Genomic DNA, 16,567 nt, shown 5'->3' with positions numbered 1-16,567 from the left:
ACTGTCACCCTCTGTCCCATCAAAGCTGTTAGAAGAGCTCACTGACATTATCAGACAGCTCCCTCAGAACCAAGTTCAATTAAATGCTGCTGGAGACATTTTGGCATGAGTGCTCGATGAATACAGCACTGCTTCTTCTGCAAAACCAGATTTTCAGCCACGACATCGATGAAAACAAAGTACCGAACCAGGATGAACATTGACCATGATGTGTGTGTGCTTGCAAAAAATGCGCTTTTATGAATGAGGGGGAAAAAAAATTACAAGAAATAGATGTCTACAATTACTTATTCAGTAATTGTTTTGCAAAATTCCAAAAATGCCAATTCAAAATTATTCACACCTTTTGATGCTAATTTCAATATGCAACCCCCGAAAACAGCAACACACATTCTCCCCACTCATTCCCCCTTCCCATGCTAAGTAATATCGTGACCCGTTCCCCTTACAATGCATGAAACACAAGACAGACGAGACAAACTGAACAGACAAGTCCTGCAATAAAGCAATTGTCCGAGTCTTACAATATATACTGTAATTTGAATAATAATAACACAGGTATTGACTTTTCTTTCTACATTTCAGCTGTGAGTGTTTAGGAACTACAGATTAAAAGTGAAATGGTGCTTTTGGCTGATTTGCTGCAGCAATACCCTGAAAACATGTAAACTATCCTTTCTGTACAGAGTCTAACTAAATTATTATTTTTTTAATCAGCACGCCAAGTAGGCTGGCTGAAACAAGCTGGCGGATTCAACTCGATAGCAAGGCACAGCACAGCTAGGTCCCGGTGGAGGGATCGCACTTCCTTTTTTTTTTTTTAACTGCAAGGCAGTAAAAGAAAAAACACACACGGAACAGAAAAGCTGTGAGGGTAAACAGAACAGACACCACAACAACGCGGGTGAAATTAATTTTTGAGCGCCAATCCAGCGGAGTCACACAGCGGGGCGCGGGAGAGCCGGGGCCCGGTGGAGGATCACGTATCTGTTTCTTTTTTTTATCTGCAATACCTGGGGAAAACACAAAACAGCGAGCGCTATAAGGTTAGAAAAGCAGACTACAATCACAAAGCGGTGTAGGCTGTTGAAAAGAAAGAGAGTAAACAGAGCGGAGTTTCTAAATCCAGGGAAGTGGCAAGCCAGCTTCAAGAAATGAAACTGCAGGGGAACTCCATGTGCACTGAGGCGCTACACATAGCCAGGTACTGTGTGCTGTTTTTGAATGATTTATTTATTTTTTAACTGCATTGCTGCTAAAATTCACAGCACAACATAGGCAATGCGGGGTTGTGCTACAGGGTCAACGCACAGGTGGACACACAACACCACAAAATAATATTTATTTATTTATACTTCGCCCAACTGCGCACACACCAGCCGGCGGAACCACTCAACGGCGGGGGTACAGCACAGCCTTGCCCCCGCGGAGGAACTGCGTTCTCCCCAGGAGGATAGGCTAAAAAGACAACACACACTCACCCCTTTAAATCAAGTCGCACACATACGACACACAGTAAATACGGACAGCCTGCAACGCAAGCGAGGCAGGCTGGGAGGCAAGGAGCAGAAAGAACCTAAACTTTTGTGCCAACTCGGAAGAGCTTTTTCAAAAACACTCAGTAACACAGAAGTCTAACCTTAGCGTGGACGAGAGGCAAAAGAGATAGTGGCTTCCGTGGGTTGACTGTTTTATCCCTCGGTAGGCGGGACCGAGGACGTCACGCCAGGAAGGAGCCTATCGGCAGCTCTGCTCTAGAGCTCAGTGAATACCTACCTAAGGCAGGCATATCCCATAAGTATGTTGGTGGTTGTCTTCTCTTTCAGGTAACCAGGGTTACGGTTAGTAACCAAACGTTCTCACTGATAACCTGGCGCAAGGAACTACTGTTCCTCTCAATAGCAGTTGTCTAATTTTATTTTAAGTTTTTGTACAGGAGTTCAAAGTGACATTGCAGTTAAAATGGAAGTCTCTTTTTTAATGACTACTCCATTGCTACTACAGAGGCTACAGTATTTATCGAGATTACTCATGACTTCAAGGTAATGTTGCATTATACCCCCTGAAAATACATTTTACTCTCTCTGTGTTAAAATCAGAGGGGGGAGTTACTCCCAGGCCCAAAACCTTACCTGGAGCGCTGGGTGGGATTGAAAGGTAAAGGCAGAGAAAAACAAAACAGGCGTGTGTTTCAGGAGAGTCGGAGAAACAAGAGAGACATTTAAAAGAACATAATAATAAAGCAAGCACGCCAGGACAGAGAGAAAATTAGCTAGAGGCTTGTTTTAAGGTCATTTTGCAAATGTATGTTTTGTTATCATTAACAGAAATAATAATGTATTAACTCAATTATAGTTTCATGAACCCGGTTGCACTTGATGAAAACTACAGGATATCATATAGAACCGGGGGCAAAGAATGACAAACTGGGAGTGACACTGGCAATGGATGAGCAAGTCCTCTGAGTTGGTCACATAGATACAAGTGTAGCTTATCCATCCCCAGGTGCACATGCTGTCCTGTAAGGGCAAACAGCTGGCGCTTTGACCATACATCCGTGGGGTATACCTTCAGAGTCCCCTCACTGCGACCCATACTGGGATGCATCACACCACAGAGCCTGTTTAAAACATGTGCCAACCTCCTTATGACTCTGAAACAGGGGGGACCATTTCAGAGGGAACATACTCAATCCGACCACATTTTTTATTTTTGCACTGGGATTGGGGGTTTTGCCACTGTTTCCATCCTTCTTGACCATTTTAGATTTTGAAAACAGTCGTTAGGTTAAAACACTGGCACAAAAGCCTCCCCGCCGGTTAGAAAAGCTTTGATATTCAGGGCCACTGTGACAAAAAAAAAAAAAAAAAAAAAAAAAAAAACACTTATCGCGCTAGAGGGCGCTATGGTATCAAATGAGTACAAAACGGCTAATTCAATTGTTTATTACCAAAATACTGACCCACGGTTTATTGAGCACTACTTTCAAAATGTTCAATATACAATTTTAGACTTTTGATTTTTTAAAATTTTGTACAAACAACCGCTCTCTAAACAGAATATAGAAGGGAGAGTGAAAATAAAAATAAAACCCTAAACAACCTCTTCGCTTAGGGTTTGCAACCTCGGGTAAGATAGCCTTTGTCCATTTAATAAGATTGCGTGCAGCCAGCGCAGCGGCATGAATCGCAGGACCTGCAGAGCACAGGCATGTCGGCTCCGGGGCGGCTTTCTGGAAGAGTGCAATGCACCGAAATCAACTCAAGCGCTACTGTTGTATGCGCAAGCATCAGGTGCATACACAATCACAAAACCATAAAGGCTTGTTTACATTAGTGACATATTTGTTAAAATAAATAAAGTAACGCCGTTTTAAAATTGATTTTTTTTTATAAGAAAAATAATTCCACTCATTTAAAAAAAAAAAAAAAACGTTCTGTTAAAAATAATCTGTATAATCTGGGTCGATATATCATGCTCCATAACAGCTCCACCACAACCGAATCGAAACCTGCCACACTGCAACAGTTCGCTGGGCGTTAGGTTTGACTTCATGCCGGGTTGCAATGTCGTCTTGTTTTCCTTGTGGGTTTTGCAGGGGGTTCTTAATCCTGTATGTAAATTACAGCCAATAGATGCTGTCGTTGCGTTGGGTTGGGATTAGCAGAGGGGCGAATGAGTTTCAATTTTACTGGATTACAGAACAAAGAAGGGGAGGGGGCAAACTCCTTTGCAAAAGAAAACATAAAGAAAGAGAAAAAAGAAAATAATCCGGGGAATCCCTACTGGAAATGCAATGAGCAAAGTTGAATAACAATAATACAAAAATGCATCGGATTAAGGTTTTGGTTTGGATTCGTCAAATAAGCAGCGACAGAAAACACTAGGTGTTCCAATTGGATTAAGCGAGGAGAAGCATTTTTATTCCGGGATTGACAACGTAAAGAAATTTAAAGCGGTCGTTTGTGTGGTAAGTGTTCGGGCACAGCGCTGGTTGGTTTGGTTTGCTTGTAAAGAAAACGAAACGAAGTGTGCGGTATTTGAGTGTGCGAGTGACTTTGTGAAGGCTGTACAGTTTGAAATTCCAGATTATAATTTTGCGAGGGCGGTTGTGATACTGTGCAGTGCAATAGCCTGGTTTCCGCTAATGGTGTGCAGCTGTGTAAAAGCAGAGAAATAGGGTTTCATTTTTAACATTGGCAGAGCCTGTTTTTTGGGGGTGCTTCGACTGTAATGTAGCCGGGAAGCTGTCATAACATTTAATTGTAAAAAAAAGAATCGTTTAATCCCGAAGGTTTTGTTCAGTAAGAAAGTGACATTGATCAGCGCTTTCCAGGTTACACAGACCCCCTTTCCAGCACACAACGGAAACACACACACAGTTGGTTAGTCTGCAGTGTCAAACGCTAAATTGCATGTTCTTTCGTGTAAAAACATTTATTTATTAATTTGAAAATGGGATTTAATTCTAAAGGTGACATTGCAGTCGGTGTCCCCCCTGTCGTCGTGTGCGATCAATGCGTTTTGGATTTTAACTGTTGGCATTCCGGTGAATTATCATTTACTGTGTAAGTTATTATATTCATGTATAACTTTCTGTCTTGGCTGAAATACTGCTGAAAGAAAAACAAAAACACTTCAAGTTATTACTATTAAAACCGCTTAAAGTAATTGTTTCGGTTATTCTAAATGTTGCATACGCTAATGATTTTGATAATAATATAATTTACTAATAATACTATTTTTAAAAATCCATTCAGAGTGAAAGACATTTGCGAGAATTCGCAATTTTTACTTGATATATTCATTCATATTTAAATCAAATGTGCCATAAATAGATATGTAAATAAACGAGAGAACCGTTGTTGCACTGAGGAAGTTGGAAAATACTGTATAAAAGACAGTTTTTATGTTTGCCCCCTCTAGCACTTTCATCAAAATTCAATGAGCCTGAAGTCAAAAACTGCTTTTATTTTGTTTATTGGCTATGTGCATGTAGTTGTGACAAGCGTTTTACTCGTGCAAGACTGTTGCATGGTGTACAAAAAGACTTACCATACTAAACAGAGACCTCTGTCTCTTTGTTATTGTCACAACTGTGCTTTCTCATGGTCAAAAAACAGAGGGTGCGTTCACAGAGATCATTCTGTGCAGAATCTGACCAGTTTAGCCAGTGAGCTTCTAAGAATGGTTTCAGTGAACGCACCCATTGGCTAAATTGGTCAGATTGTGTACAGAATGATCTCCATGAACGCACCCACACACTCATCATGCAAGTGCCAAAATGTCTCCTATTTACCCCGGACGAAAGTGTAGATCCCTGTCAAGCAAATGTGAGCACTGTAGTTGAATACTGTCATCCCCGCATGTCGAAGTGCATATCCAATTGTGACTGCTAGAATGTCTTTGTGATTACTATCAGTGTCTTTTGCACAAGTAATTGCTAAAGGCATCTGTCTGTCTGTCTGTCTGTCTGTTCCTTCCTTTTCTATCTTAATTCTGTTATCAGCTTGTCCAGAGCACAGCTACCAGACTGCTGTCTCACAGTCATCGTTCTTAACATTATTACTTCAGTGCTTGGGCCCATGCATTGGTTACCAGTGAGCTACCAAATTGATCGTAAAGTTGCAGTAATAACTTCTAAGGTCCTTCATGAGTTAGGGTCATCCTGTCTCCAAGAATTACTAACTCTATATGTCGTTCTTTGAGATCAGAGAACACAGAACTCTTAGTTGTTCCAAAAAATCATCTTAAATCACCTGGAGCCGGAGCTTTGTGCTGCTGTGCTCCTCGTTTGTGGAACTCTGTTCCAGTTGGCATCTGGCAGGTTGAAACATTGGATTTGTTTAAATCTAAAATTGAAAACATACTTTTTGGAATGTGCTTTTGTGTAATTGGTTGTAGCTGGAGTGTATTGCACACACAAGCTCTTGTTTTGTTTTTCACTTTGTACAGAACTCTGGGATGCCCTGGTGTGGTTAAATGTATGTTGTTTTGTATGTCACACTTGCAGCACTGTTGCGTGCTGTGGATGTAGGGCGTGGTGATCTGATTTTTCATGGTACAGAGAGATACTTTGTGTTTAATTCTGTAGTGGAGGATGTACGCAACTGACAAACCTGTTGTGACTCCTGTAGGTCCTAGGACTGGCCACAAAAACAGAAACACTTTCTGTGTGTAGCATCCTTTGTGTGAACGATCCCTCTGATTCACTTGTTAGGCAAATTGTTCTTTCAAATGTATTCTGTTCTGTAAGCTGCACCCCCCTCGTATTGCTGTGTCTGTTTCACATGTGCATTTTGTAATTAAGCACATGTTATAGCAAATGCATTTTCTGATACATTGTTTAAGAAAGCTCCCAGTTTGCATGCCTACATTTCAACCCATTGCACACCCTGGTTCATCTCAGCTCTGCAGTGTTTTCAGGTTGTAAAGCAGGTCGGTCATTAGTGGAAGCAGCTGGTTGGTTAACGACAGGAAAGAAGGAATTGGAGGTGGAGAGAAATGTTACTTGAAAGTGAGCAGTGCAAACCGAGGTACGATTCATGGGATTATTCTATTGCTATAAATAAACCCTTTGTCCTTCTACACGTGAAGCACATGTAGAAAGTAGTGCAGCCGAGCCCCTCTGCAGATTGGCTTTGGGAGCTCTGTTGGGTAAACATGGAGCCAAAGCTGATTGTCTTTGACCTTGAGCAAGTCCACCCCTCTGCCTTCGTAGAAATGACCTTGTGAGACACTGTCGCTGCTGAGCAGGAGTGGCAGGTCTGTGAAGAGAGAGTGGTGCTGCTGCAAGAGTTAACCCCTGAGAATTGTGAAAGCTGCTTCAGCTTGGAGAGGTGTCCAAACAACATGTACATCTTAAAACAACATGACTAGTTAATCCATTGCATCCTCTCACCACTTGAATGAAGCAATGAAGTGTAAACTCTGCCCTGTCTCAACTTGCCTGGGGGGGTCTAGGTCGGCCAGGGTGTCCTGTTAGCTGCCCGGGAGCTGTGTTGTCCTCCCACGCTGTAGCTCCTGGGTGGCTGCATGGTGAGTCTGCAGTGTGTAAAGAAGCGGGCGGCTGACGGCACACGCTTCGGAGGACAGCGTGTGTTCATCTTCGCCGCTCCCGAGTCAGTGCAGGGGTGGTAGCGGTGAGCTGAGCCTAAATAATAATTGGGCATTTCAAATTGGGAGAAAATAACAAAAATAATTGGCAACGACTACATTTAAAAAAAAAAAAAAAAAGATTGAGTTTGAATGAGGTGGGGACAATTTCACCCTCCTGCTGAAAAGGAAGTGCAAGTGCTGTGGTGGTGTGAGCCTGTGCTGGTCCGATTTGTACCACCCACTGCTGACTGGACCCGCTACTACAGGACCCGAACCCGCATCCCATTGCAGCACTGTCTTCTTACCCACGGCCCGCTTTAATAAGACCTGCAACCCGACCCGAACCCGCAAGTGTTTGTCTTTTACCTACTGCCTGCATCGACTGGCTCTCACGCTCTCACATTCACACACAGATATCTCTGCCATCTCCACAGATTGAGTTTATACAGCGTGGTAGCTTTCTCTAGTGTCTGGATATAGTTAACATTGTAACATATTAACTATCTTTACTATAAAATACCTGTCTTCCTTTCGTGCCACCAGTTGAAAGGCAGCTACACCTGTGCTTTCGCAGAGATGATGTACCAGTTGTGTGGCTGTCGTTCAGAAAAACATAATGACAGGTTTTACATGCAACGGATCCAGTAACATGATCATTATTTTCATTGGCTGTGATTCCAAAATAATTCCACACTTCTGATTTACCTCTCGCTAGGTGATATAAACCCTGTGCTATCTTTTGCTTCACCTCGTCCGCAGTAATATCACCAAGCAGACGTGATAAAAGGATCTTGCGACGTATCAAAGAAGCGGCAGTACAAACCGAGACCGCTGTTTAGTCAGCTGACTTCTCCCTAATCGCCTCTTGCTTTAGTGCAGGAAATACCAGTACATTTACCTTCTGATACGTTATATGGGAAAGGGTTACAGGCGAGTACGCTGAAAGGACAGGAAACGTTTTCGGTGATTCAAATGCAGACCTGAAAATGACATTTTTCTGACCCGCACCGCTAAAAAGTTCACTTTCTGATCCAAACCCGGCACCCGCAGGTACCCGACCCGATGCAGGACTCGAGTGTGAGCCTCTTGCCAGGTCGTGCTTGTAAATGAGAATTTGTTCTCCGTTGACTCTGGAAAAGTAAAGGTTTTGATTGATTATGTAACACTGAACGCATTCCAAAGAGAGATGTCTTAACTAGTGTAGCATCAGAGATCCTGTTTAAAAATGAATGACGTGTTCACCATAACATGTTTCTTTTAAAACTGCATATTTGAGACCTGCTGTATAACGCATTGCAGGGGTGCACAAATCACTATTATGTGTGGCAGACAGGTAATCTGTGATAGCTCTGGAAGGAGGCTCTTAACTGGGACAGGGCAGTGGGAGTGTTCTGTCCTGTTGGGAGCAGGCCGGTGTGTGGGTGTGTGTTTGACTTCACCAACATGCTTGAGGTGTGAGTGATTTGTGAACCTCGATAATTAGGTCCCAGTGAACTTCAACCAATCTGAAATAAATCACTGCTGGCTGTATCCCCAGATGTCATATACAGTTGTATTATACAGTGCTCCCCTTTAACACTGCTGTCGGGAGACATAGCAAACTGCATATTCCAAATGTTAAATTACCGTGCAAGAACCTTTTTCAAACAAACGTTTCGGCTTGGCAGAGTAAAGAAATGTGACAAAAACCGACTTGAGCGCGCTTGAGCACTCCCTTTGTGGCTGAAAGAACCAAGGGGTTTGTTTTACTGGAGGGAGAGAATTGTGTTCGCTGTTCATTAGGAAAGATGCGGCTGCATTTGTAGGTGAAATGCAGTTGCTTGGCTGTTTGGCACAGCTTTGCACTCACTGAGAGCTGGTGAAGCAGTACACACACACACACACACACACACCGGAGTCTGGGGGCAGCCCTTCCAGTACTAGGACTCGGGTCTGTGTGACGGCCAAACCAATGTCATCTTGGCAGACAGTGGCCATTACACAAACAGTGTCTAAAATGAAGCAACGCGAAGGGACCGATTTAGCAACGTTCGCAATCCCCTAAGGCAATCGCTATACACTGTTTAGACGCACGTATGGGCAAACAGACTTTGACCTCATGTAAATACAAATGCAGTGTCCTCATATAAATACAAATGCAGTGATTTAGCAAACCATCAACAGCGTTTGTGTTTCAGTAGACATGTGAACACCAGGTCTGAACTGTGCGCAAATTACACGCTCCTCTATAAATGCCGGTGAAACTAGCAGGGAAGCAGGCAAAGAAAAGAGAGAGAAGTGAAAGAGAAATAGAAGAAATATGGAGGCCGCACTGGATTAATGAGATACTTTGCATTGAAATTTTGTAACAATTGTGAGTCTCCCTGGGTAAGGGCGTCTGTTAATGAATTAATAATAATAGTAATTTCTGTGTGGCCAGACAGAGGAGGAGACGTCCCCAGATATTTAGAAGTCATCTGTCTCTTCTGAGCTTGTCTGACACACAATGTATGCAGCAATTCTGCCTCAACAGACAGACAATCACTGGCATCTGCCAACTGCTTCAGGCTGACCTGGAAGGAGATGTGCAGAGAGCACACAGTTTGCCTGTAGCACTAAGATACGTGCACCAACCAAGGTTGGTTGGTTTTAAATCACTGATTTAAAATCACTTGATTTAAAGAAACAATCAAATTTTTCATTTACTACCTATTTTATATTGTCAGAAGCCCTACTTGTAGTACACACACAACACTGTACTCTGGTGTTTCAGACACTGCTGTGCCTGGCGTTGATAATGCGTAATGCCCCGCCCTTAATTAAGATCAGTTGGCACAGTCCGCTTGTTTTAAAGAGATGTTTCTGACACTGTATGAAGAGGAAATGTAGGTTCAATACACTTCGGACTGCGTATTTTACCCTTAACACTGAACACAGGGGAGGGTTAACACTGAACACAGGGGAGGGATAATACTGAGAGGCACTTTACACTGTCGTCAATAGGAGTACATCCTGCCCACTGGACTATTCTTGTCATTCATTGGTGAGTACTTTTTTTTTTTTGGGGGGGGGAGGGAGTGAGTAGGAGTTGGCAGTCATCATTTTAAAAAGCACTTACAAAGATCAATTTAAAAAGCAGTGCAGTTTTAAAAAGGTATTTGTGGTGTTTATTGATGTTGAATATAATTATATTTGCGTTTTTAACCAAAAGCTACATTTAGGCTTTACAGTACAGCTCCTCTGTTTCTGTTGTAAATATTAATAGACGACTTTGGTCCTGTACACATAAAAAAAACAAAAAAACACCTGGAAACTTTGTGTTAAAGAATTCAAAGTTCATATTTAAAAAAAAAGATATACACAATGATTATAAAGCATTCAGCTTTTTTTTCATTTCAACTGTTCCTGGAAACAGTGCTAAACGCCAATACTGCAAATCATTACACAGACTCGATCAGTCATTCAATCTGAAACGCAGTGAAATACAAATTTACCTGGAGCTACTTTTGGCCTGTATTGTAATTTTAGGCTGAATCTGGCTGCCCTGTGCACAGCTGTGGGCTGGCCTGCCTCCCTGCCTGTCTGTTTGCTCTGTATCTATGCATCCAGCCGCCTAGGGGCTGTGATAATGGCTCCTAGTGTCTGGAGAGATTAAAGGCTGGCGCTGCATTGTTCAAATGCCTCGAGATTAGTTTCCAAGGAGACGGATTGCCGTTGCCATGGAAATCTGTGGGGCCTGGAATTAGGATTGCGTTTTTTTTATCTTTTTATTTTTCTTTTATTTTTTTTCATCCTGGTCACGCAGGGAGGAAGATAGACTGCAACAGGCCCTGACATTAACAAACACACACTCCTCTGTCTCCTCTCTCTCTCTCTCTCTCTCTCTCTCTCTCTCTCTCTCTCTCTCTCTCTCTCTCTCTCTCTCTCTCACACTCTTTCCATTAGCATTCAAATCAAGAAATCTAAGAGTATGTGTCTGCTTCTTAATTCCCGTTCTGGATTCACCGGGCACACACAGGCCTCTGTCAAGCTTGCTTTGTTAGAGTTGTTTTTCCTGAAACAGAATGAATGAAAGAGGGTTTTATGAAATAATATGGAGAATCTTATAACAGGCTGACAAAAGCTTATCCCAATTAGCTACTTTCACAGCCATGTAAGTAACTTCTGAATTATGTCCTCCTTTCTCTTGGCATCCTGTCCTGCCCTTATATCAAATGATGGCACTAGTCTAGAAACTGTAATATTGAACATGTGGTAGGCAAAGGCAGAGTTAAATTTGGTTTTCTATTCAGACACAGGAAGTGTTTCTCTCAAGAAGGTCGTTCTCAATTAGTAACCCAAACGATATTACCTGTAATAGACCTATGCTGATTCAGTATGCAGGAGCGCATCACGTACAGTTCTGACAAAGTTGTTTCCCATCTATAATAGTGCTGAAGGATTTATACTGAATGTAGATTACAAGCCCCACCACTGTACTCTGTGAAACTTCAGGGTGGCTCAGTCTGGAGAATAGAAGGCTCTGTCATTTTTTGTTTAGTTTATAAGGTGTTCACTAGAAATGCTCCAAGTTACCTTGCATCTCTGTGAAAGACATGTAACTCTACCAGTGTGCATTGAGATCCCATGATGAAAAGAGATGCCCTACTTTTAAAATCCCTAAACTGAGGTCTAATGTGGGCCAGCGTGCCTTTGGATATCAAGCATCTCCTCTTTGGAACTCAGCATGAAAGCAGCCTCCTCACAAAACCTTTTTAAATCACTTCTACATATTTATTTTAAAGCTGACCAGAGTTGCAAATCCTGTAAATACTGACACTGACCAGGATCCTGTCAATTTGAATAGTTTTATTCTTTTATTTTGTATTACTCTTATGATTGTTTTAAGTGTTTTGGTCCTGTTTGAATGATTTGTCTCTCTTTGCCATTGATTTTATAGTGTTATTTCTTGCTGTCTTCTCCTACCAGTGCCCCCTTGGAAATGAGACTTATATCTCAAGGGTGCTGTCAGGGTTGTATGTATATAATGTGTCTGTCTGTGCCGATTCCAAATAATATATTTAGCACCCGAATGAGTGGGTGGGGCATTTTCTTTTCCTTTAACTCATCAGTGTTTTGTATTGAATATAGTAGCAATCATTGTAAAACGCATCTCTTTTATGTGAACGTCCACATACAGACAGTACTGTTCCCTGCACAATACATTCATTATGAAGCATGGAATATATAAACAGGTCCCGCTTCAGATATCAGAACATGTCTGTACTGTACAACAGGGCTAAACAGCTATTTATTGATGCAAATGCTAAGCTAGTGCAGGGTTCTTCAATAGGAGAGCCTTTCTTATGGCCCGTCAATTGTCATCTGTCCTTCATTACAGTTGCTGAAATTATCGCTGCTATCTACAGGGTATTTGGCAGCCTCATACAGGAATAATTCAGCTGATTGGCCAAGCCTTAATTCTGATGAGCTGTCATTTTGGCATGCGTCTCTAATCTCTGCCCATTTGCTTAGTTTTAGTGCCTCATTGGTTGAGCAGTGAGAGAAGGCTTCGTGCAATATGAAAACTGCGGTAGTAATATTATTTTCTTTAGTGTGGCGAAACTGTATGAATATTCTTACAAACATCGCTGCACATTAATTCAAAGCCAAAAATCCATGCCTGTGTCTAAGATGGCAAGTGACGCGTGGAATTAACAAAAAACAAACTCAACAAAGTGATGCTTCAGATTGGCAAGCGAGTCGGAATCGGGGGGTACAGCTGCGGGTAATGCCCATCACTCGAAAATGCTGCACACTGTTTCACAGAACGCGTGGGTTATTTATTTATTTATTTATTTATTTTAAATTTTTTTTGTAAATCTTCCAAAGCACCAGATTGGTCTCCAGTTTATTGTAGAAAGTCTTGGGAAGTTGAGCGGGGCTGCTGCATGTTTTAAAATGAGAAACAGTTTGGTTTTACTGTAGAAATACATGAGAAAACTTAAGTGCATATGTCTGTATTTCCTTTATTTTTCATATGATAAACTACGTATTGTTAGGAAAACTAGCTAAGTGTTCAGTCACAGGAAACTGTCAGAAGAATCCGAGCCTGTCAAAGATCTTTTATTTGTGCTTAATAAAACGCGTTTGGCAACAGTAAGAAATGCACCTATAGCACGCCTCTCAAAGAGGGCACGGTTTATTGTCCCCTCTGTTTACTGCCATGCCGTGTATTTGATTTAGAAACATTTCATTTACATTTAAACACATTGCAGCTAGAACATGCATATTGACACTGTGCTGCACATTTAATCAGGCGCTTAATAAGATGCTTTGTACAACATCAGTCCTTTTGTTCGTTAACTTGAATGCTTGCTGCTCAGTAATTGTCAGAACGTTTTCTAGTTTTAATAACATTTAAATTAATAACATGCTGTTTTTAATAGCACTACAGTGAGATTTATATAATTTGTTTGCAAGATGTCGTTTGAGTACTGGTCAGGAAATTATATTTGCTTTCTATTTTTATTATTAATGCCGGTCAAACATCATATCATTAAGTAGTTATTTCTGAGATGTGTACGTTGATTGGTGCAACTGCAGTGTTACAACCTTCTTTGTTGTAAAGTGTGATTGGACAGTCAGATTTTCATGACCATTTAAACACCCCCCTCCCCCACTACGCACATCATGAGCGCCCTGCGGCCCCCCAAGGTTTGGACATCGACTTATCTGGCCTGCCAGAGAATGGAATTGAGTACCCCTGAGCTAGTGCATCTTGTCTTGTGTGCCTGTCATCCCGTGTATATATACAACAGTATAGATCATGGAAGTTGTCAAGGATCAAGGATGTCTCATATTATAAGACATCATTTTCCACAGTTTGAGTAGATCAGCCAAACTGCAGAAGACCTGACTTCTACAAAAAAGGTTCCCTACACATATTAACTCATGTAAACTGCCAAATCCCAAGCTTTTATTTCCAAGAGATATTGTGTGCTAGAAATGAGTTGTGTCAACTGATTATACAGCATGTACTTGATAGGTGAACACATGCTGTGTGTGTGTAATGTTAGGGTGGTATGACTTGCTGCTGGTGCTTTCCTAAGACGCCTGTGTCATCCAGTGCAAACGTTTCAAATAAATAAAAATGGTGACTTTTTTTTTCTTCCACTGTAGGTAAGGATGGCGCAACCCAGGAAGCAATGTGAAGGAATCCGAACCATTCCCAGAGCCGAGTCGCGTGTCCCCAGTATTACCGGAAAACAGGAGATCTTCTCCAGCCTCGTATCTGCCTTAGACTCAGTGGTCAGTTCCACCCCACACTGTCTTTCACAACCTAAACCCTGGTCTCTTGTACAATACACCAGCACATTCGAAGTGCTGGGAGATATACCCACAGTTTCACTTGGATGGGAGAAATAACCAAATGTTAACATGGTGCCAATGAAGCTGTCTGCCCTGAAGGGAATTCCAACAGTGAGCAGCACTGCTTTGTGGTGCTCAGAGCTGGGGGGTTGTTGGTCCAAGAAAAAAAACAACTACACTCCTACACTCCTATAGGAATCTGTTTTTGTATCCGAGTCCAGTAAGAAGTCATTTAATTCCCAACTTGCACTTGAAATAACTCAGACATTTAATTGAGTTGTTTGCCTTAAACTAATCGTAGCCAATGAACATCTGTTAGTTTTGTAGGTCTCAAATGTGCAGTTTGAAAGAAGCACATGTTATAGCAAACATGGATTTTCATTTGAAACCTGGTACTACACTAGGTTAAAGAAAACTCTGACCCAGGCAGTACAAAGCATGGCTTCCCAACATTCTCACCTGGAGAGTGAACATGTGCCCACCCCCACTGGCTTCATTTCCGTCAATAACCAACCAGCTGTAACATGATTTACTTCCTATAGACATTTCAGATTACATATGGCTACATGATACACATTTAACATTTTTCACATACTGTGTGATTGTGAGCATCCTCTGCACGGGGTGCACTTTATTTTTTTGATGTAGTATTGAACTTTGTGAATGGTGATTTGGAGTAATAAGCATTGAGAATCTTGCCCAGTGTTTGAACTGGGTGCAGAGTGATCCTCCGTTTTGTCTTGCAGTGCACTGCGCTCTCCAAGCTCAATGCAGAGGTGGCCTGTGTCACGGTGCATGAGGAGAATGTGTATACGGTCGGGACTGAAAAAGGCAGAGTCTTCCTCAACTCCAGAAAGGAAATACAGACAGACTTTCAGAAATTCTGCAGTAAGTACCGGAAAAGTCCAAACCGTGGCAATAAAGAATATTAAACCAATTCAAGTGGAAGTAAATACAAATGTCATTTTATATATCTTTGTGATGTTTCAAATCATTCTTAGTTCTGTCTCTCCAAATTGATTCAGCAGAGTTAAAAGGTCTGTTTTTTCAGTCTCTGGAAGTACTCAATAGGAGCTGGCAATTAGGAGTCTACAGTCTGCCGTGTTTCTAACACTCATAGACTCTCTTGCTAATTCAAACCCAAGTAATCTGAAATGACCTATTGATGCCAAACTTAAATACCTTAATTTAATCAAGTTAGATTTTTGAGAAAATGCACATTTATTAAACAAAACCAGACAAGGGATTTCATTGACGTGCAGATTCCGATCAGCACAAACCACTAATCCGTGTGTCTGCTCCCAACTGCTGCTTGAAACTGCTGTGCAGAGATACAAAGCGAAGAGAAAGGTGAACAAAATACAATGACATTTGAAGCTGCTTACCCTTTAATCAGTGTTTCAAAAGCCAAAATTATCTATATAGTAGTTCAGCTGTTGCCTCTCTCTGTCTGTGTCCCTCCTGAATCCGCATACAGTACTCGCTGCTTAGTCACGAGGGAACAGGAAGGGGGCTGTTGGAAAGTTTCTACAGAAAAATGTACATTAACCTAAGGTGTCCAGTAACAGTGGTTCTTTGTATCTTGTTCAATGTTAGTCAACTGTTTTTTGTTTCTAAAGTGTTCAAGTTGCACAGTGATTGTGAGAATCTTGTTACATTAATGCAAGGTCTGTAACATGTGGGTATTTTGTTAAAACAGACAAAACTCAGAAGTTTCAAAGTACCCCTGTGGCCCCAGTAGAACTCTCAGAATCATGTCTAACCTCCATTCAGAGTGTAACCGTTAACCTACCCCCCTGCAAAAAGAAGGCCAATACATCAGTAAGAGACTATAATATGTACCATAGACAGAGGCACTGAGAGGCTTCAGACTGATCCAGTATCTTTGTGTTTTTAGGGCCCCTCTGTCTGCCTGCCCCGCCTTTGCCAGTGAAACCCCCAGACAATGAGGTGCCAAAGCCTGCCAAGGATTGCAGCCATGGGGCACCACGCGCCCCCCCTGAACCCCAATCAGACATCTTCGCTCTGAGGAAAATGGTGGAGGAAGTTTTCAGCGTGCTTTACAGTATGTTATAACCTGTTATAACCTGACCAGCTCATTATACAACACTACCCTTGACATCACATGGTGTGTATATAA

At 41.8% G+C, this 16,567-nt stretch overlaps 1 protein-coding gene across 2 annotated transcripts; it reads left to right on the top strand.

Annotated features, from left to right (window-relative positions):
• The first annotated feature begins 555 nt into the window (after positions 1–555).
• Positions 556–16,517, top strand: LOC121305054 (general transcription factor II-I repeat domain-containing protein 1-like). Of its 2 annotated transcripts, none has more exons than XM_041236574.1 (4): positions 556–1,204; positions 14,239–14,367; positions 15,174–15,315; positions 16,325–16,517. In XM_041236574.1, the coding sequence occupies exons 2-4, from the start codon at positions 14,245–14,247 to the stop codon at positions 16,501–16,503; spliced, it is 444 nt and encodes a 147-aa protein (XP_041092508.1). In that variant the 5' UTR covers positions 556–1,204; positions 14,239–14,244; the 3' UTR covers positions 16,504–16,517. The 2 variants fall into 2 exon arrangements, with proteins under 2 accessions (XP_041092508.1, XP_041092506.1); XM_041236572.1 differs by lacking the exon at positions 556–1,204 and adding an exon at positions 3,229–3,970.
• Positions 16,518–16,567: the final 50 nt, after the last annotated feature.

Source organism: Polyodon spathula, chromosome 41 (assembly GCF_017654505.1).
Source record: "Polyodon spathula isolate WHYD16114869_AA chromosome 41, ASM1765450v1, whole genome shotgun sequence".
NCBI classification, from domain to species: domain Eukaryota; kingdom Metazoa; phylum Chordata; class Actinopteri; order Acipenseriformes; family Polyodontidae; genus Polyodon; species Polyodon spathula.
This window is presented reverse-complemented; position numbering and strand designations above follow the sequence as displayed.